The following is a 23081-nucleotide window of genomic DNA, read 5'->3' on the forward strand; positions in this document are numbered from 1 at the left end:
GAATGTTCCAAAGAGCATCTTGTGTGCCTTAATGGAAGCAAGGAAATCTGACCTTTTGTACAAAGAAGTTAACATGCTCAATTTCACAAATTTGCCTTTTTGATTAGTGACTGAGAAATAGTAAGAATCTTAAAAATCTCTTCTTCTTTCTTTTTTTGTTAACCCCACATTTTGTGTATAGTCTAGGGCTGGCATTTAGAGGACAATGGTCTTTAACTGTGTAAGGTCACTTGGTCTTTCTGTACCCCTGAAATGCCAATGATCTTGTTGTGCATTGTGTAGTGCATTTACTATGAAAGCCTTATCCCCATTAGAATCCATTTGGACCCCTATACAGCTGCAAGAGTGTAATCATATTTCATGATGTTTCTCCATAAAGGAATTAAGCTACTCCTAAGAGTGCTTTTGACTGCATACTGGCCTTAAAAAATGACCAAAGTTAAAGTTGTGGGAAGTAACAGCTTTATTAAATTAGTGCAAAAGACAGACATAACTCATTCACCATGTCATCTTTTTCTTTGCATTTTCAGACCTTATGGGGTCATTCACACAAACCAACAAACACATTCTGCTTTTGCTATGTTTTCACCTGTATTTATCCTTTTTTGTCTCTTTTTTGTGTTCTTACAAGCGCAAAAAGTAAAAAGAATTAAAATAAAATAAAGATACACTAAATCAATAGCCTTCCTTTGCTTTTTGACCGATTTAAGGGGAAGGGGAAAAAACAAAAAAACAAATCATTTAGGGCGTACCATCAAAAACAAGGATCCCAAGACTGATTCGGTTCTGTCTTTGAATCTGTTTCAAGATTCAAGTGAACTGCACACAAAATCTGGAGCTTATAAATGAAAAAATGGAAAAACCATCAACAGCATTAGAAATAGTCCCTAAAATTTGCAAAAACATACAGTTCTATGAGGGGTCAATAAAGAATATGCGGTCAAAGTAAATAAGTTAATTAATATATTTGTACATTGGTAAAAAATAAAATATATTTAGTGTACACCCCCCATACCCCCCACCCCCCACCCCACACCATTTCACACATTGCTATAAAGATATATCGTGTTCCACACCATAACAACTATGCAATCGGACCAAAAACTAATAGAGACTCAAGAGACATTTTTTAGAATTTAAAGGCTTCTGGATACTACCCTTTCCTAAGAAAACACAACCACTGCAGACTAAACAGGCCTCCTGTCCTTCCCTTACATTAGTAAACAAGATCAAATACAGTTGTCTTGAACCAGAGGAAACTTAAGTACATCAAAATGTCCAATCGCTTTGTCCCCATCCAATATATCCATATCCAGTGAGAGAGAGCATCGAGGTGGTGGCATCCATGACATAATCCAGAAGAATGAGAGGACAGGAAGTGCAGTGCAAGTGAGGAGAGGACAGAGGGGCAGAGTTCCCGGTGAAAAGGTTGGGGGAGTGGTGGAGACAGAGAGAGGGCCAAAAGAGGAGAGCAAAATTTAGAAACAGAGGAGAACAGGGTGCAATGTGTATTGAGGGGAGAGCTCTTCTCTCTCTTCAGACTTGTTCACATGTGGAGAAGAGAAGGTTTTCTTCAGTGTTGCAAAAGGACTACAGAAAGAATTTACAAGCCTGAGAAAGAGAAATAGAGAAAAGAAGAATGAGAAAACAAATGGACTATTCCAGCATTTGAATATCATACGACAGCCTCATAGAACATCTGTAGTCATAAACTAGAATTAATAAACACATTAAGCAAGCATTTTTAGGGCAAAATGAAATATTTGAACAGCCAAAAACCGGGACGTTCCCGGGAAATCATGGGCGGGTGCAACTTGACAATTGCGCTCTTTACAGCAGACGTAGGCATAAGAACACATCATGTGAGAGTTTGAAAGCAGAACCTACAGTCATTATTCCACAGCATTAGAAGAGCATTCTCAATTGTTTCAGTGTTCCTCATATTCTGTTGCTTTATACAGAGGTGAATACATTTAGACCATAAGGTTTGTAAACAACTAGGGTAATTTGCATCATATCTGTGCATTTGGAACCACATTTAGTCTTATTTAAGTTTAGACATTTGCTAAAGTTCTTCATAAATGCATGCCTCGCTGGTCTGACACAGAATCTATGAGTGCATGCGCTGAATGTCTGTATCTGTACAGCTGCACTCTTATTGCAAATAATGGAAAAACTTGTTTTAATCCAGGTAACGTGTAACGAGAGGCTCTTAATCAGAGTTAAAAGAATTTATTTTGCTAAATAAATTATCAAATTAAAAGTTACAACAAATTTAAATACCCAAGAAAGTATATATTTGGAAAAAAAGCTACTTAAGTGCAGTAACGAAGTACACCACTGTTTAAAGCAATGGTGCAGCACAGCTCTGGTGTTAATGGTGTAATGTTTAATGAGAGTACTTAAAGGGATTGTTCATCCCAAAAAATACAAATACTGACTGTGGCAACATTTTTGATAAATTATCTTATGATGATCCTTATCCGTATCACGGTTCTGAGGTATAATGTACACTGTGTGGAGCAAACAGCAAGTTCAATTTTCTCCCAAACAGATAAGGTTTTTAAGGTAATCCTCTATCGAGTTTTAAATAAACAAAACCTACCTACCTCCCTAAACTATCATTTTTACCTAAACCTTACCAAAAGTGTCATAAAAAGCAAATGAGACATGAAAAATGCAATTGCTGAAGCAACAACGTAATTTTAAGGTGCTTCTATGACTCTTCCATCTCACATGATGACTCGTGTGACATGCAGGCAAGTGAAATGCCCTATCAGTTCCGAACAAACTGGTAAATGTAGTTGGTTATGATATCCAAATGTAAAAATGTCATACAAGTCATGCACTATGGTAAAGTGCAAAAAAAGTGATTGTTGCTGTAGCGTCTCTAGCCACATAAAAATTAGTTTGAAAAATGTAGGTATTGTAACGTGATTCTATGAGACCAGGCTGTCTAAGCCCGTATGACTTTATTTCTTCCATGGAACACAAAAGGTAATTTAAAGCAGTAGTTCATTTTTACAGTAGCAGAAGGATTTTTACAGTCCTTAAAGATTGTTACTTGTCAGACTGTATATATGATGTGAACACATTGAGATCGCCATGGCACACTGTGCAACATCATGTAAGACTGTACGATACACATCGGTGGTCCCAATCATCCCGATCAGTGAACGTGATCGTTAATATAATAGAACTATCTTCTTCTTTCGGCAGCTCCCGTTAGGGGTCGCCACAGCGGACCATCCTTGATCTACATATTTGACTTGGCACAAGTTTTGCACCGGATGCCCTTCCTGACGCAACCCCCAGTGGATTGGGGACTCTCTAATATAATAGAAGAATATAAATCGTTAATAATTAATAGAAGCGAAACGGCGAGATTTGCCCGGAGGAGCATTTTTTCATTCTTTCTGAAAGTCAGAGCATCAGCATTTCCGTTGCTCCAATACCACTCCATCACCTGCCAACTAGGCTTTTAATAAAACATCCTGATCATAAATACACAAAATTACAGATGTTGAGAATGAACGTTAGTGGGGGAGGTAGCCTACATTAATAATTAGCTACCACAAGCAAAGATTAATTGTGGAAAAAAGATGAGGGCATTGCCAGGCCTTAACGATGGACGGCCGGCGCTGAATCAGCCCAATCAGATGGGTAAGGGATAAAGAGGAGCCAGAGATGCCTTATGTTGTGTTTTGTTCATTTGTTTATTAAAAGTTTACATTGACTGCTCAGTCGGTTCCCACCTCCTCCTTGCATCAGTTCTAAAGCCCCATAAAGCCTTAGAGAATCTTGTTCATGCATTCATCACCATTAGGGTGTACTACTGCAATGGACTCCTCACCAGCCATCCCAAAAAGACCATTAGACACCTGCAGCTCATTCAGAAAGCCCCTGCCAGGATTCTCACCCAAACCAAAAAATCAGAGCATATTACTCCAGTCCTAAGGTCTTTACACTGGCTCCCAAATACATTTAGAATTGATTTTAAAGTACTATTACTCGTTTATAAATCGGTCAATAGCCTAGGACCTAAATACATTTAAGATATGCTTGTTGAATATGAACCTACAGACCTCTCAGATCATTAGGATCAAGTCAGTAAGACATACAGAGGGTTTACACAAAACAAGGTGAGACAGCATTTAGATATTATGCCACCCGCAGCTGGAACCAGCTTCCAGAGGGTGGGGCAGGGCAGATGTGGCTCAGGTGGTAGAGCAGGTTGTCCACTAATCGCAGGGTTGGCGGTTTGATTCCCGGCCCACATGACTCCACATAACAAAGTGTCCTTGGGCAAGACACTGAACACCAAGTTGCTCCCAATGGCAGTCTAGCGCCTTGCATGGCAGCTCTGTCATCATTGGTGTGTGAGTGTGCATGTGAATGGGTGAATGAGATGCAGTGTAAAGCGCTTTGAATACCGCCAATGTCAAAAAGGTGCTATATAAGTGCAGACCAATTTACCAGAAGAGGTTAGATGTGCTCCAACAGATGCCACATTCAAATCCAGACTGAAAACTCATCTGTTTAACTGTCCATTTACTGACTGAACATTGTGCTTCACTTACTGATTGCACTGAATCATTTTATTTCTGTATTCTTTTTCTTTTTTATTCATTTGAATCATTTTTACTTATTTTTAAATTCATGTTATTACTTTTTAATCTCATTTCTTGTTCTTAATGGGTTTTTAAAATGAATTGTATCTTATATTTCCTTTATCATTTATATTTAAAGCACTTTGAATTGCCATTGTGTATGAAATGTGCTAAATAAATAAACTTGCCTTGCCTTCAAATCAAATCATACCAAATCACTTTATTGTCACACTACTATGTACACAAGTGCAACAGTAGGTGAAAGTCTTGTGTGCAGTTCCGAGCAACATAGCAGTCATGACAGTGACGAGACATATACCAATTTACAATAAACAACATATTTACAGAACACAATTTACATATCAAACGTACATCTACTTACACAACACAATACTAATATTCCTTTCCATATGGAATGATATTAAGCTTAGTAAATGATTACAGAATTTTCTTTTTTGGGGGAGCTTTTACTTTAAAAACAAGAGTGAATGCCCTAATTTATTATCTTCTAAAATAATTATCTTTAAAGCCCCAGTCCCAATACCCACACTTGCGGTCTTGTTAATTCAGTGTGCATGCAAGCGGCACAGATTAATAGTTGAAGACTGTCCCAAGTCTGAAACATGCCAAAGCTCAGTGCACTTAACCCACACTGAATCCACACTGGCCCAAAAACCGCTTTGGAGCAGTCTTTCAGGCTAAGCGTATCCTAGAGTTCATCACATTCAGCAGCCGACACCCAGCCTACACGAGTGATCAAGTCAAGTCAAGTGGTTTTTATTGTCGTTTCAACCATATGCAGTTAGTACAGTAAACAGCAAAACGAGACAACGTTCCTCCAGGACCATGGTGCTACATAAAAACAACAAAGGACCAACACAGGACCACATGAGACTACACAACGAAATAAAATACCTATATAAAATACCTATATATACCTATATATAGTGCACGTGCAAACATGTGCAAAAAGTACGGGACAGTACAACAAATTTCTGACAATGAACAGGACAATAGACACAGTGCAGCGCCGACCAGTACTCAGTAGTGCAAAAAGATGACAGTTTCTAAAAATGTAAACATAACATATGAGATAGTGTTCTATGCACATAGCAGTTATTGGGGTAGCAGACAGTTATAAAGTGACAAAATTAAAGTGCACCTCAGGACACGTGTGTGTGTGTCAAACCAGTCTCTGAGTATTGAGGAGTCTGATGGCTTGGGGGAAGAAGCTGTTACACAGTCTGGCCGTGAGGGCCCGAATGCTTCGGTACCTCTTGCCAGACGGCAGGAGGGTAAAGAGTTTGTATGAGGGGTGTGTGGGGTCGTCCACAATGCTGGTTGCTTTGCGGATACAGTGTTTTTTGTAAATGTCTTTGATGGAGGGAAGAGAGACCCCAATGATCTTCTCAGCTGTCCTCACTATCCTCTGCAGGGCTTTGCGGTCCGAAACGGTGCAAGTCCCAAACCAGGCAGTGATGCAGCTGCTCAGGATGCTCTCAATAGTCCCTCTATATAATGTAGTGAGGATGGGGGTTGGGAGATGTGCTTTCCTCAGCCTTCGAAGAAAGTAGAGACGCTGCTGGGCTTTCTTGGTGATAGAGCTGGTGTTGAGGGACCAGGTGAGGTTCTCCGCCAGGTGAACACCAAGGAATTTGGTGCTCTTGGCGATCTCCACAGAGGAGCCGTCGATGTTCAGCGGAGTGTGTTCACCTTGTGCTCTCCTAAAGTCAACAACCATCTCTTTTGTTTTGTCGAAATTCAGGGACAGGTTGTTGGCTCTACACCAGTTCGTCAGCCGCTGCACCTCCTCTCTGTATGCTGACTCGTCGTTCTTGCTGATGAGACCCACCACGGTCGTGTCATCGGCGAACTTGATGATGTGGTTCGAGCTGTGCATTGCTGCACAGTCGTGAGTCAGCAGAGTGAACAGCAGTGGACTGAGCACACAGCCCTGGGGGGCCCCAGTGCTCAGTGTGGTGTTGGTGGAGATGCTGTTCCCGATCCGGACTGACTGAGGTCTCCCAGTCAGGAAGTCCAGGATCCAGTTGCAGATGGAGGTGTCCAGGCCCAGCAGGTTCAGCTTTCCAATCAGGTGCTGGGGAATGATGGTGTTGAATGCTGAGCTGAAATCTATGAACAGCATTCGAACCTATGAGTCCTTATTGTCTAGGTGGGTGAGGGCCAGATGGAGGGTTGTGGCGATGGCATCGATCCGTTGAGCGGTTTGAGCGATACGCAAACTGCAGTGGGTCTAGTGAGGGGGGCAGCTGGGTCTTAATGTGCCTCATGACGAGCCTCTCGAAGCACTTCATGATGATGGGTGTAAGTGCGACGGGACGGTAGTCGTTGAGGCAGTACACTGAAGACTTCTTTGGCATGGGGATGATGGTGGTGGCCTTGAAGCACGTTGGAACGACGGCGCTGCTCAGAGAGATGTTGAAGATGTCGGTAAGAACATCTGCTAGCTGGTCTGCACATCCTCTGAGCACTCTGCCAGGAATGTTGTCTGGTCCAGCAGCCTTCCGTGTGTTGACTCTACGTAGAGTTTTCCTCACATCTGCCGTGGTAAGACAGAGCACCTGGTCATTGGGAGGAGGGGTGGTCTTCCTCGCCATCACGTCGTTCTGCACTTCAAACCGAGCGTAGAAGTCGTTCAGTGCATCTGGAAGGGAGGCATCTTTGTCACAGGCAACTGATGTTGTCCTGTAGTTGGTGATGGCCTGGATGCCCTGCCACATGCGCCGCGTGTCACCGCTGTCCTGGAAGTAACTGTGGATTCTCTGGGCGTGTGCGCGCTTTGCCTCTCTGATTGCCCGTGACAGTTTGGCCCTAGCTGTTCTTAGGGCTGCCTTATCGCCTGCTCTGAAGGCGGAGTCTCGGACCTCAGCAGCGTCGCACCTCCGCAGTCATCCTTGGCTTCTGGTTGGGCGTGTGGTGATGGTCTTGGAGAAAGTGACATCATCAATGCACTTGCTGATGTAGCTGGTCACTGATGCTGTGTATTCCTCCAAGTTGGTAGAATCGCCATATGCTGCAGCCTCCCTGAACATGTGCCAGTCAGTACACTCAATACAGTCCTGAAGAGCAGAGATGGCTCCACATAGTTGCAAAGAATATGTTTCAGGCCTTAAAATTAGTTAACAAAAAGGTGACGTTTTATCTGCTAGAAGCAATGTGGATGGCATTTAGAAACAAGTAGATTTGAGAGTAAAAAAAAAAGAGGTGAAATGCTGTGGAAATTTCTCTTCCCCTCGAGACATGCCACATCAGAACCCAGAGTGGATTAGAGAGCAAAAGCGCCCATCTTGGCATAAAAGGGGATTTAAACTTCAGTAGGAAGGCTGATGGATCTGTGGATTAATTATATTTCTTCCTTTTGGGTATCTTTTATCAGATTAAATAGAGGTTTAGGGATCTATTGACAAATACATCATTTAGGAACATGCAACACTCTTGTCTCATATGTCATTTTCAAGCAAAACCATTAATTACAACTATGATTGGCGATTTGATTGGTACTGTATGCTCACAGTTTGTCATATTACTGTAATAATAATAAATAAATAAAATCACTAATAATTAAGGTTAAGGATTTTTTGTGTGTGTGTTGCGCAACTATCAGTGTTGGGTAAATTAGTTCTGAAATGTAATTTGGTACTTATTACAAATTACATGACTAAAATTGTAATCAGTAACACTCTTTTAGATTTCACTTTTACGTAATCTAATCTGATAATTTTTGATTACTTTTAGATTGCTTGTTGTTATGTTCACATGTCAGGTTTTGATGAAAATCTAATCATTAATAAATGTATTGTAAAACTAAACATTATTAAATATGAAATCAAATAGCAACTTGCTACTTGTCAGAGTAAAACAAAGGAGCTAAGAGCAACAAGTGAAGCCTTTCCTCATTCAAAAGTTGAATCAGAACTCCCTATCCAGCAAATGTCCTTATTTGATAATCATTACACTTACTAAAATGCAGATATTATGCTGGGAGTATTCCCAAATCTGCAGTTTGCAGCCAAACCTACAGGGGGCTGTATGGTCATCCTGGCATCATTTGGACATCTCTGTGTAACTTTGAACTGTTAAACATCAGTATCTAAGATACTTCTCTATGCCCTGGTCTTATCTGTAATTGCTATATCAAAAGCCATTTTTGTCAATGTAAGAGATAATTTAGTTTCAGCTTTTAGAATCCTGCCTTTTCTCGTGTTGAAAATTCTGCTTTCACTTACTGGCCTCCTTCTTGTGTAGCTGATTAACATTGCCAATTTAATCAGATGCCACGTTATCTGTGGACAAACAAAATCAATGTTCTCAAAGGGCAAATCAGCACAGAAGGTCAAGTTGGCAAACTGTGATCAGTAATGGCACCATTGGCTCCTGTGGGATTGAAAACGTGTGTCGAGAGTTTGTGCCAAACGTGATACCTGCCATGGTGATGTTTGAGAGAGAGAGAGAGAGAGAGAGAGAGAGAGAGGCACGGGCAGGTAGGCAGCAGGATTTTTAAATGGGGTCTAAAGAGAAATGAACTTGTGTAGCTTAACAGAGGAACCGTTTGTGTTTTCCAAGAGGCTCCCATACATTATTTAAGGGGCCACAAAAGGAGTCCTTTATCATACTGAATGGAGAAGGAACAGAGTATGGATTTTTCTGTCTCAGGAGCAGAAAGTTAGAGACATGAAAGCTAAAAATATACATCTTCCAACCAGGGCTGGACTGGGAAGAGAAATCAGCCCAGGATTTTACATGGTAAATAAAAGTTGTTGACCGAGGATGGGGTGGGGGGTGCGCGGTACGCGGTACGTGCTGTCCTTTTCTGCATATCACGGCGCTGTTTTGTGGTCCGTTCTGCATAAGTTGCTTCAAACCCATTTAACTTTCTTTCCTCCGTGGAAAACAAAAGAAGATTATGCAGAAGGACAGCCTCAGTCACCATTCACTTTTATTGTATGAAAAATAAAGATGCCCGGAAAGTGAATGGTGACTGAAACTAACATACCTTCTCACATCTCCTTTTGTGTTCAATGGAAAATAGAAAGTCATGTGGGTTTGGAACAAAATACTGGTGAGTAAATGCTGAAATTATTTTCATTTTGGGGTGAACTATCCCTTTATAGTCACTGTGTTTTAAAGGTACTGGTCTTATATTTCTGTTCTCACACAGTCTCTCTCAGCAGGGGTCAGGGTTCATCAATGTGATAAGGAGACTGAAGTCAGACACTGTCTACATTCCACTCGATCAGTGCACAACATCCTTGGCTCCTTGGCTGTGTCTTCCTGTGCAACAGTAAATTAGGGATGGCACCGATCCGATACTGACGTTTTGAGACGGATCGGATATTGGTCCAACGAGCCCGATAAAGAGAGAAAATAAAGTAACAGCCATGAGATAAATGTAAGTGCAGGGTAGTTCTACCGGGAAGACTAGCAGCTGTACATCATCGTACCATTAGCTAGGTAACGCCTAGCCCAGTGGTCGGGAACCTGTGGCTCTTTGTTAAAAAATCAAGTGACTCGCAGGGCGTCTCACCGTTCACCAACACATGAACGTTTACAACTTTCTAGAAATAATTTTCCAGCAGAAAGTGGTGCGATTACAAAGCTTGAAGTTAATGACAGTTTTGATTTCCTTGCTTCCAAATTTGTATATATTTGTATCATACAGCTGCTCCTAGTGAACAGGGTTTGAAATGAACACCCACCAAATGCAGATCTTTCATGCATAATATTTTCCTGATGTACCAGCCACTGTGGAATGCGACCTGTAAGACTTCTCTGAGTGATAAATTACAAGAAATTAGACACAAAGATGCGCGTTTGCCAAAAGTTATTATATTTTGAAGAACAGATGAAAGAAAAGCTTCCAATACGTGTCTAATTTGATGTGTGTATGTGCAGTGAGCTCTGCTGTTCATGAGCGCTATGAAAGCACTTCTCCAAAACACACACATACATAGAGTTCTGGGCCTCATTTCCCAATAACTATTGATATTAGCTGTTAAGAGCATTTTCTACAAGTTACTTTCTGAATGTTCGTTATTATATAGTCAAAAAGACACGCGCTTGAAGGAACACACTTTATTATATTTTTGAGAACAGACAAAAGATAAGCCGTCAATGCTCGTGTCTGATTCACTGTCTGTTCAGAGACATGCAACGGGACCCTGTCTCGTGGAGCAAGCACATGTAAAAAGTTATCACTCCTTTTTGTCTGTTTCATTCAACTGAAAACTGTTTGGAAGAATAATGTAATCTATGAGAGTACATCAAATGATCTCCGAACATCTCGTGACGTGCTGTGATGGAGCAATTCACCCTTTCACCTTTTTTTTTTAAGGAGCATAAACTGTATTAACAATTGCATTACAAACACATTGGATAAGAACACACATTTGGCAGCATTTTTTGGGAACAAAAGGGAACTTATTAGGCTTATTTATTATGATGATTATTATAAGTATATTTACATTTATAATTGTCTTTAGTTCTTAATTTGGACTTGTTGCCGCATACTGATATTTGAGTGATGGCAAATGGGTTCGTTGGAGACTGTACATTTTTGTATTTGTGGAGGTGGTTCTATATAAGATTCTTTAACCACTTTAATCAATTATTAAAATGTTTTTTTCTTTCGTTTAAAATGCAATTTGAATTTAGAAATGTCTTTTGTTTAAGTTTTTCGTGTTTTGATAAATTTATGTGATTTTCAAAGCAAAATCAAGTAAAAAAAAAAAAAAAAAGTAATTTTTTGGAGACCCACACAAACGCGTGTACTCAATTCCATTTAGCAACATGTTACCTATTAATATTTGTATATTTGTTTGTTTTTGAGTAGTCTATGGTCAATATAAACATTTTATTTTATTGAAAAACTTATTATTCATTTGTGGTATGGCTCTTTTGAAAAAATGCTTCAACCAAATTTTTTTTTATTGGCTCCTTAGTGAAAAAAGGTTCCTGACCCCTGGCCTAGCCAATCACATGTAAGCTATTGCTTTATAAGTCTGCTCACAATATCACATTGCTATTTCAGTGTGCTAACACGGCAACCTCCACCACCACCAGTTGAGTCCCGTTCTGCACAGGGGTAGGCTCCTCACCCCTGCCTCCTATCTCTGGCAGGATATGATGGTTCAGAGTACAAATTCTTCGGTCCGCCAGACTGGGCTTATGCCAAAGAGAGACATTTCATTTCTATTTTATATTCATCAAATAAATGTCATCTTAAATTTCACTCAAGTCTGCGAGTCATCCTGAGATAATTTATCAACCATGGAGGCTGATGACACAAGCATGTGCTAGAGTTGCCTCAGAGATGCAGGTTTTTCAGAAACACCCAAACTAGCATTACATAATACATGCCGATGTCTGCCAGGGCAATGGAAAATAATCCCATCATTCCAGCCTATTAGCATTCTCAGATTCAGCATTCACAGACAACACAATGACTGTTAGCAGAGCTGATGCTAAAAAAAACAGGACAAAGAGAAAGAGCGGAAGAGAGAAATGCATGACATTACAGCATGCCCACTCATTTTTTTGGCATGTAAAACTATACTGTAGTTGTATCAAAGGTTTATACCTGCAAAAATGTGTGAATTTTGCAAACACCAGAAAATTTAAACATGTACATATTTAAATAAACAAAGTATAAAATATAAAGCAAATATATTTACTATAATATTGTATTGTAAGGATTTTAAGTCAAAATGATGTGTACTGGAATGTTCCACTGAGACTTTTTCTCAAAACCATACAAAAATGCATAGCTAATTTACAAAGATTTAAAGGGGAAAATTTGTTTCCAACATCTTCAAGTAACCCATTGAAGATGAAGCTTAAGCTTCCCAGACCACGCCTTGATGGGTAGATGAATGATAACATATACCGAAAGATAACAAAAACAAGAAAGGGGGAGCAAGAGAGAGTGGAGAAGATCTGCCAGCATGTTTAAAGCATGCCTCTCATTGGCTCCACTGTGCCATGAAATACATATGGACCCATATCTATCCAAACTTGGGTGTGAAAACCAGCAATAGAAAGACTCCACATCCACATACAACCAAGCAGAACATCCCTTTCTTAACAGAGGGAGGGAACTGAAAATCTCAGGTTTATTTTTCCTTTTTTCCATTTTAGAATGGCTGTAAAAGAGCTCCATTATGTTCCACCCTAACTAAAGGAGTGAATTATTAATGTTATTGCTGGGAGTAAGAGTTGCCAAGGGACCGTGTGCAGAGTTGGACAGGAGATTTATTGTGGGACAAACATATAACACACAACGACACACAAACACACACAACAACACACACACTGAGCTAAAAACCTGCCATAAAGTGACCTTTAATCTTTGCATATTAATTTAAATGCTTCTATGTCTCTCTAGCGGTTATAATGGTGGCCCTATCTGTGCTCTGTGATAGCTATGGATAAACGTCTAGGTTACTGTTGTATCCTCCGATCCCTGATGGAGGGAACGAGACGTTGTGTCGAAGAAGCGACACTAGGTGTCTCTCGAGAGCCTCGCGCATCTCTGAACTTGAGAAAATGCCAATGAGAAATTTGCGGACAGAATTTGCATGTCCCTCCCCCGGACATACGGGTATAAAGGGAGGGAAATATGCATCTGTCCATTCAGATTTTTCCTTCGGAGCAGAGCGGTTGTGTGATTAGCAAGCTGGATTCAAAAATATTGACAAATTCCTAAAGCAGGAATTTACATTGTATGCTGTATGATATAAATATGATATGTAATATGATATAAAAATAATATGAATGTTTAGATTATATTTTAACTAGTGTTTATGCTGCCTCATTATCATCAACAAAGCTTGTGCTTGCAAATATGTGTTCAGGTTAAATGAGTAAAACGCACTTTAAATATGCCCATATTAGAAAATCAGCATATTATAATGATTCCTGAAGGATCATGTGACACTGAAGACTGCAGTATTGATGCTGAAAATTCAGCTTTGATCACAAATTGCATTTTACAATATTCAAATAGAAAACAGTTGTTTTAAATTGTAAAATGAGTTCACACAATGTTTTTACTGTATTTTGGATCAAACAAATGCAGTCTTGGTGAGCAGAAGAGACTTCTTTTAAAGGTAGTGTAGGTCTAAAATTAAGTCAAGTCTTTATGTAAAGAAAATTAATAGTCAGATTACTTCTTTCAACTTAAAACTTGATTTTGATCATTAAGTCTCCTCAAATTCATTACCTTTGTCACATTCCTCATTGATGGGCCCAGAGGAGGGGTCTTTGTGTCCTCAGGTGTGAATCACATAAATATTCATGATAGTTCACTCCTCTTCGCATATTACCTTTCAACACTAAAATTGTCTTACAAAAGTTAAATTACTATATTGTTTTGTATGAATGAGTGATCAGGATGGTTTTCACATCATTTTGTAGCAAACACTCTAGGCTACAATAGCCAGTCCTCAAAATCTTGTGGACAAATGTTTAGTATGTGTTATATGGCCTTATTTCAATGACTTACATTCTTAGTTTTTTCAAAAACCATGCATAAATGTTATTTTCTCAAAAATACAAACATGTACACACATGTTGCTCAGATATTATTGTAGCCCAGTTTGTGCTGAATACAGTGTTATCAGATGGAGTGGTGGTGACGTAGTGGACTAAAGCACATAACTGGTAATCAGAAGGTTGCTGGTTCGATCCCCACAGCCACCACCATTGTGTCCTTGAGCAAGACGCTTAATCCAGGTTGCTCGGAGGATTGTCCCTGTAATAAGTGCACTGTAAGTCGCTTTGGATAAAAGCGTCTGCCAAATGCATAAATGTAAATGTAAAACTTCTCCAGGGCCCAAAACACCCTCAGACCCCAGAGGGTTAAGTCTCCTCACATTCATTCTCTTTCTGTCACATTCTTCATTGATAGGCCCATGGGAGGGGTCTTTGTCTCCTCAGGCGTGAATTACAATCAATATTCATGATAATTCACGCCTGCTCGCATATGACCTTTCTAACAATAAAAGTGTCTTACAAAGTTAAATTACTATATTGCTTTGTATGAATGAGTGATCAGGATGGTTTTTACATCATTGTGTAGCAAAAACTCTAGGCTACAAGATCCAGTTCTCAAAAGTCTTGTGGACAAATGTTTAGTATGTATTATATGGCCTTACAAATATATATTATTCAAAAACTATGCATAAACTTTATTTTCTCAGAAATACAAACATGTACACACATGTTGCTCACATATTATTGTAGCCCAGTTTGTGCTGAATACAGTGTTATCAGACTTTAGCCATTAATATGTTTTTAAGCAACTGAAAAAAGAACAAATGTCAAGGCATGTCAAAACTTCTCCAGGGCCCAAAACACCCTCAGAGCCCAGAGGGTTAAAGACTGTAAAATACACCAAAACTACTATGCAGTTGAAAATGAGTGAAGTACTATTTAAGTTAACAGAAAATGGCACAATATTTACCTTTGGCAGTAACCATTAGAAGCCTAATTCTGAGTCTTAATAACATTATGGAAATATATTTAGATTTTTAAGAAAGTCCCATACCACACAGCAGCTTTTTTGGCCTTTGAGCCACAAAAATGATGCACATAAACAAACTGAATAAGAATGACTCTGCAAGCAGCTTTTATACTGGACTCTACAACTACATACATATCTAAATAAGTTTAAAGTACTTAAAATGCCAAGAGAAGCCCTGAAAAATAATGTAAACTCAGATGTGCCGGTGCAGCATGGAATGGACGAGGTTCCAAGTTCAAGGATTAAGAGAGTTAATGGCTTTTGTTGAAAACCCTGCAGAGTTCTGGCTTTCCATATATTTTTGCTGTCGAGCAGAATCATGGCACTGGAACACTTGCAATATTTATTTGTACTTTATTAGAATCCATGAATTATGCAGCATCTATCAAATTTTAAAACTCAGCATTAAGGCAAATGACACGGAACTTTACTGCCATTCTGATAAGAAAATGATTAGCTTTAGGGATGTGAACCCGAGAAAAGTTTATAGCTCTGTCTCTCTTTTATGGAGGCTTCATAGATATCTAAATTATGTCTCATTAAAGTATGTTTCAATTAATTTGTCTCAGATGTTTCTTTTTTAATAAAATAAAATAAAAATGGAAACAAATGATGATTTTTTTTAAATACAGTAAGAGTCTAGAGCCAAAACTTTAATGTGCATAGCATAGCTCAGATAATTTAACCTATAAAATTTTGATGAGAAAAGTTCAAGTTTATTTTGAAATCTCTGATTTTTGATTATAGAAGTTGGCATACTGTTGATCTCTTAAGAAATTCCTAAAGGATATGAATGTGAATTTACTAGGGTCTTTTTCTTAAGACAAATATTAGAAGCAGAAGATTCAAACTTCCCATTTGGCCTCTATTTAAAATCTAGGAGAACAAATTGTGATATTAAGGAGATGCTGTATTAACAATTGTAATGTTTCTATGCTACAGGGATACTTACAGAGGATGGAGAGCAGAACCAGGCCAAGCAGCAGCGAGAGGTTTGTTTGGACCGAGCCAGCACTGCTGCAGTCCATTCTGTTCTTCTTACAGGTGCACACCTGAACTTTCAGCTCTGTGTTGTTGGAAATGGGAGGGATGCCAGAGTCGGTCAGAACCAGAGGCAGGTTGTAGTTGGCCCTTTTAAGACTGTGCAGCAACATGATCTGGGAGTGAGTGTCTGTGGAGAACACCAGAGAAGGTTAATATAAATCTGACAAAAGAAAATGTGTAAACACTAAAGTCAAGTCAATACAGAAAGTATAGGTACAAATGTGTATACAAAATACTGGGTACTGTGACTTGGTATCTACAGCACCAATTATGGCAAAACCAATTATATTTTATCTTAGTTGTGGGCTTGCAGTCACAACTGAATGTGATGGGAAAGAAAGACTGGGCACTGCAAAACAATAAAAAAAGAACATACTGTAAAAAGACAACACATCTAGCTAACTATTGCAATGTGTTGTATGCACCCATGAATAAAATTACTCTTATTAGTTTTCTTATAATTTAGTAAAAAGATTCAAAAATCTGTTTCAAACTCACAGATTATTGGTTTGAATCAGTCGTATGACTTACTCACTCACTGAATAAATCAATCACATTGTTTTTGACTTATTCACAGATCCACACGTTATTATGCTCTAAATTATCGGAGAACTGTTACTGTATTATACACCTAATATGGTTTTGATCCTCCACGTGCCACCAAAACAGCACCGATCCACTGAAGCATGGACCCTACAAGACCCATGAAAGTGTCCTGTGGTATCTGGCACCAAAACATTAGCAACAGATCCTTCAAGTCCTGTAAGTTGCAAGGTGGAGCCACAGTGGATCAGACTAGTTGGTCCAGCACATCCCACAGTTGCTCAATCGGATTGAGCTCTGGTGAATGTGGAGGCCAGGGCAATACCTTGAACTCTTCACCACATTCCTCAAACCATTCCCAAACAATGTGTGGCAGGGTGCATTATCCTGCTGAAGAGGCCACTGCCATCAGGGAATACCATTACCATGAAGGGGTGTAACTGGTCTGCAACAATGTTTAGATAGGTGGCATGTGTCATGTGTACTGTAACGCTCTCATTGCAGGCCTTCCTGCATGTGCTATTAGACCTCTCCAAATGATCCAGAATGCAGCAGCACGTCTGGTCTTTAATGAACCTAAGAGAGCACATGTTACAACACTCTTTGTCTCTCTCCACTGGCTGCCGGTTCATGCACGTTTTAAATTCAAGGCCCTGATGCTGGCATATAAAACAGTCACTGGGTCTGCTCCAGCATACCTAAAAACATTTATGCAGAGCTACGTTCCCACCAGAAGCCTGCGGTCGGCTAAGGAACGTCGCCTTGTCGTACCAAAACAAAGAGGCACCAAAACACTTTCCTGGACTTTCAGTTTCATCATACCACGGTGGTGGAATGACCTTCCCAACTCAATCCGGGAAGCTAACTCACTCTCTATCTTCAAAAAACGGCTAAAAACACATCTTTTCCAAAAGCGCTTAACCGGTCAATAAAAAAAAATAATAAATAAATAAATAAATAAATATTTACATTTCTTGTTGCACTTAAATCTGTTTTGTATACTATTATGATGATAGTGAAACTTTGTAATATGGCTCTTTGTGTACCACTGTCTCCCTAAGATGATTCGCTGATGTTCTTCCTCTTTTGTAAGTCACTTTGGATAAAAGCGTCTGCCAAATGAATAAATGTAAATGTAAATGTAAATGTGTCCAAATTGCCGTCCACATGAATGGGCCAGCACAACATTGCCCAGAGCATCACACTCCTAAATCGGCTTGTTGTCTTCCCATAGTGCATCCTTGTGCAATCACTTTCCCAGTTATGTGATGTAAAAGCAAACAGGACTCATCGGACCAGGCAACCTTCTTCCACTGCTCCAAGGTCCAGTTCTGACACTTTTGTGCCAATTTTAGGCACTTTTGACAGTGGACAGGGGTCATTATGAGCTCTCTGACCAGTCTGCGGTAAAGCAGCCCCCATACACAGCAGGGTGCGATGCACTGTGTGTTGTGACACATTCCTCCTGTAACCATAATTACAATTTTCTGTGACTTGTACCAAAGTAGACCTTCTTTCAGTTTGGACCAGATGGGATAGCCTTTGTTGCCCTCACGCATTGATGAGCCTTGGGCATCCCTCCTCGGGCCACTATCAGTAGGTACTCATCACTGCTGACCAGGAGCACCCCACAAGCCTTGCCTTTTCAGAGATGCTCTGACCCAGTCATCTGGCCATAACAATTTGGCCCTTGTCAAAGTCACTCAGGTCTTTATTCCCACCCATTTCTCCTGCATTCAACACATTGACTATGAGATTTGATTGTTCGCTTACCATCTAATCTACCCAGACCTTGACATGTGGCCTTGTTAGGAGATGATCAATGTTATTCGCTTCACCTCTGAGTGGTCATCGCTTGCTAGACTTAAATCAGTGTAACTGTTCATGTGACAATATTTAAAGATACATTCAGAACAATTTAAGTTGTTACCAAAAAATAGTATTGTTTTCGTTTAGTATATTTGTAAGGTATATAGTTACAGTAGGATGGTAAGGACCAATTTATTCTGCAAGTACTACAAAAAACAGGAATGGAATCATTACAAGAAATGTGAAGCAGAATCAGAACCAGAACCAAAATTGTTAACTTCCTTAAGAGTCCCATCCCAATTATAAAAGAGGTGACAGTGCTGTCTATTTAGCTTTGTGCATTGTATTCATTTCTACTTTTTGGAGAACACTTCATTCTATCTCTCTCACAACTACTCACATCACTGAATTTAGAACAGTATTCTCCCACATTACTTCCCACCGCTCAAAGCTAACATCTGTGCTCGGGTTTACTCTCTCACACTCATGGGTTTACTCTCTCACACTCATGTAAACAGCAGCCACCCAACCTTGACTCACCTAACCAGTCCTCTCTCTTGTTTTTTCTCTCTCTCTGTTTCAGAGCATCGGTTGCTGATTCTCTTCTCAAAAAGCTGACAGAAGTCAGGAAATTCACACGGGTTCTTCATTTGTGTGCCTGCCAATGTAACCCCAAAATACACAGAGCTGTTTCTTAATGATATACTGTACACTCAATGTCTGTGACATTAAAGCAATTCACTTGCTCTCAGTATCATTCCAATTTATATGGCCCACCTGACCATGCTGAAAAGTCCAGCTTAGGCCAGAATTTCAAAGTTGGTCCAGGTTGGTTTATGCGGTTTAGTGCTGTGTAGTCTGACAAACCAGGCAGAAGGAAATTAAGAAGAATTAACAATTACATTTCTGCACAAAATGACTTGAATCCAGGAGCTATGCTGATGTTTTCTTTCCAAGTTATTAAAACGAAGACATAGAGGCCAGCAGTCACACTGAAATTCCTCAGGTCAGTAAATGTAAAGACTATGCCAAAGACGGTGCCTTGAAGTCTGAAGAAACCCTGTGCAAATTAGATAAAATGCACAGCTCACTAACCTTAACCGTATTGAGAACAAAGAGACCAAGATGCACCAAGACCCCTCCTTGTCCATGTTGTAAACCAGAAAAACCTCATGATAATGGTCGTCACATGACTGATACAGCCATCTCAGCAAGGAGACCCTCAACCCAGAGGTCATGGTCAGTATAATCCTCACATGATCATCCTCATTGTTCAAGACAGAGGGATTGAACAGGCTCTTGTTGTATATGAAATGTTGAACTCTTTTTACCATGACACAAAACTAATGCTCTGCTCAAACTTCAAATGTACAAACAAACAAACATTTCTTGTTTTTGTTTTTCAATGCATATGCATATATTATGAACTATAACTCCACTGTCCAAAACGACTCCATTGTCTCATCACTCTACACTTATGAACACACTTAACCTAATTTGAATATGATAAGATGCATCACGTGATGCCTGACTATGATTAGAATCATAGAATGCATTATTCTGATCTTGTGTATACATGATGCTCAATTATAAAATGTATAATAATGTATATTCAAATGATAATGTGTAGTGAAGTAACCATAAATAGAAACTATGTCATGTTTCATAAGTAAATGATTGTTCATTTATGTAGAGAATATTGGTGTTAAGAGATGTCATGTCTCTAACACCGATTTCATCATATAAAATGCATGATTAAAACATACTTTTTTGAGAAGAAATTTTAAGAGAACTTTACACAAAGGATCATTAATCACCTTCAGAAGGAGGGACACATGGTATCTGAAAGACACTTCTGATTGGCTCAAGACACCTTCAGAGTGCAGCCTACCTCAACTCAACAAAACCTCCCTGCCTAGGACAAACCTCGCTTTTGCTTGTTCTTCTTCGCGCTCTTGCCTTTTCCTCTCTTCCCTTCGGTGCACATCTTTCCCAGGCTCCGCAAAATGTAGAGTTCAGGAAAACTCAGGAAGTTCTCTTCTCTGCACTATGACACATACGTGACGGAGATTCGCAAGTCTCTCTTGCGGGAGGCCGCGCTTCAAAGCCCACCTCATAATTCCAGCAACAAAATACCCGGAGTCCATGATCTTAACAGAGGTCCAAAACATCGATAGAACAACCAGAACTCTCTACCTACCCAGCCAAAGAGCCAAAGCAATGCAAGGAAATGTAACTAAATGCAAGTACATCTCCAGACTTTTGGTAGAAAGTGCTGGTCTTTTATTTAAATACTTCAGGTAACCCAATTGCAAATCAAGGTATACTAAATGAAGTATCGATAGTCCAGGACATGGTCTATACACTCCATAAAGTTAAATTTTCTCTCTACAGATAATTTCTATTTACCTTCTGTGAAACAGCTCACTCACCAACCTGTTTATGTTTGTCTATGACTTGTTAGTTTTATGTTGTAAATTTGAAATAAAGACTTGTTTGTATACAAAGAAAACTTGCCTTTGGTATATTTTGATAAATAATCTTGTCACTTGATTTTAAAAGATCTGTGCTCCGAAGCTCGAACAATATCTAAACATATTTGTGATATTTTAAATAAGCCATGAGAATAGTATTACTCTAAAGAGTTAACAGATGTGTCATATCAACTGAGCATGGAGGATTGATCAGATGTATACCTTAATTTTTTCAATAAGTGAATTAATCATAATTCACTTTTAAATGAATTCCTTACATATAAATTGTGAGCGAATACAATGAGCCAGTTGAATAAAAATTTTAATGGTGGCAAGATTTCTAATCTGATAATTTAAAATTTATTATAATTTATTATTTGAATTCATTATAATGGTGGTCGAACGTGACCAAGATTCCTAAAATAATTCCATTATACAACTTCCTGTATATTATTGGTGAAGGTACACAGGCTATTTAATCCATACCGTGTACATTTATACTACCAAATTTCCTTACATATTAATGGTGGATAAATACAAGCATGTTTAAATCTGCCCATTAAATTTAGTATTATATTATTCAAACGTCTTACAGCTGGTTTGGTGCTAGACTAGCTGGTGGATCGCCAATGTTATATACCAGCAAAACTAGTACAAATCACATTAAAGTAATAGTTCACCTAAAAATGTCATTTAAATCTGCAGTGTCAGGATTGTTTAGTAGACAAGTGAGAACCAATGATGTCTTGAAGGTGAAAGGGTTTCAGAAATAGGTCCTTTCTGCACCTATTTCAAATCTGATAAACACAATAATTTGCGTTTGCCATTGTTCCTACTGATCTTAAAACTGCTGGCTTTACACCAGTCCTTAAAAATCTCAAAATAGAATCATCTGCTCTCCTCAAATATCATCCTATTTCCAGCATGCCTTTTATATCTAAACTCCTGGAAAACATTGTAGCTTCCAGTTACAATCATCTAGCAGCCAATAAGCTCCATGACCCTTTTCAATCTGTTTTCATCTGTTCCACAATACTGAAACTGCTCTCTTGAGGGTTGTCAATGATCTTCTCCTCTCTGCTGACTCTGGGTACCTCAGTATTCTGATCCTGCTTGATTTGAGCTTTGCTGTTGACTCTATATGCACACTCCTTTCCCGACTCTCAGATACTGGTTTTACTGGCACTGCTCTCCTGGTTTTCTTCGTACCTTACTAACAAAAAATATTTTATCTCAATTAATAAACACAACTTCCCTACTAATCTCTCAGGGTATCCCCAAGGGTTCTGTTCTGGGTCCTCTATTGTTCATAATTTACATTCTCCCACATAGTCAAATCTTCCGTTGTCATGGTCTCAGTCATCACTGCTACGCTGAAGACACACAGATTTATACATCTACCCGATTTGATGAAATGCATGCAATCAGCTCATTAACAGCCTGTATAAATTATGTAAAAATGTGGTTAAAGACTTACAAAAAATATTGACATTTGTATCAATATTGACGGAAATCTGACCAAACCCTCCAAAACCATTAATAATCTGGGCATCATCTCTCACTTTTGAAGCCCAGATCAGAACGATCACAAAAACTGCATTCTTCCATCTACGTCACATTACACAACTTTTACCCATTCTTAGTGAGAAGGATGCCAAATCACTAGTTTATGCTTTCATAACATCACATCTTGATTACTGTAACTGCTTCTTCACTGGCCTACCAGCTAAAACCATTGCCCGATTACAAGATATACAAAACTCTGAAGCTAGAGTTCTCAAAAACATTAAGCGGTCAGCACACATTGTTTAGTCTTCACTGGTTGCCTGTCTCTTGTCGTATTAAGTTCAAAATTCTTCTCTTAACCTACAAAGCTCTCCATGACCCGACAACTCATTATTTATGTGATCTGCTGCATCCACACACCTGCACGTTGTCTTTGTTCTTCTGATTCCAAACTGCTGTCTATCCCCAGATTTCTTCTGTTAACTTTTGGTGGAAGATCCTTCAGTGTAATTGCACCTAAACTATGGAACTCACTGCCTCAGAGCCTCTGCAACA

General features: G+C 39.2%; 1 protein-coding gene across 1 annotated transcript in view; it reads right to left on the reverse strand.

The window, feature by feature from the left end:
- Positions 1–452: 452 nt before the first annotated feature.
- Positions 453–23081, reverse strand: part of LOC127661937 (cadherin-13-like) — a 562582-nt gene continuing 539953 nt past the window's right edge. The window contains exons 13-14 of the mRNA XM_052152905.1: positions 16103–16321; positions 453–1611 (exon numbers count right to left, since the gene is read on the reverse strand). Coding sequence (XP_052008865.1) covers positions 1604–1611; positions 16103–16321 — 227 coding nt within the window. The 3' untranslated portion in view covers positions 453–1603. The remainder of the gene's footprint in view (positions 1612–16102; positions 16322–23081) is intronic.

The sequence above is a fragment of the Xyrauchen texanus genome, chromosome 21 (genome assembly GCF_025860055.1).
Source record: "Xyrauchen texanus isolate HMW12.3.18 chromosome 21, RBS_HiC_50CHRs, whole genome shotgun sequence".
In the NCBI taxonomy this organism is placed as follows: Eukaryota; Metazoa; Chordata; class Actinopteri; order Cypriniformes; family Catostomidae; genus Xyrauchen; species Xyrauchen texanus.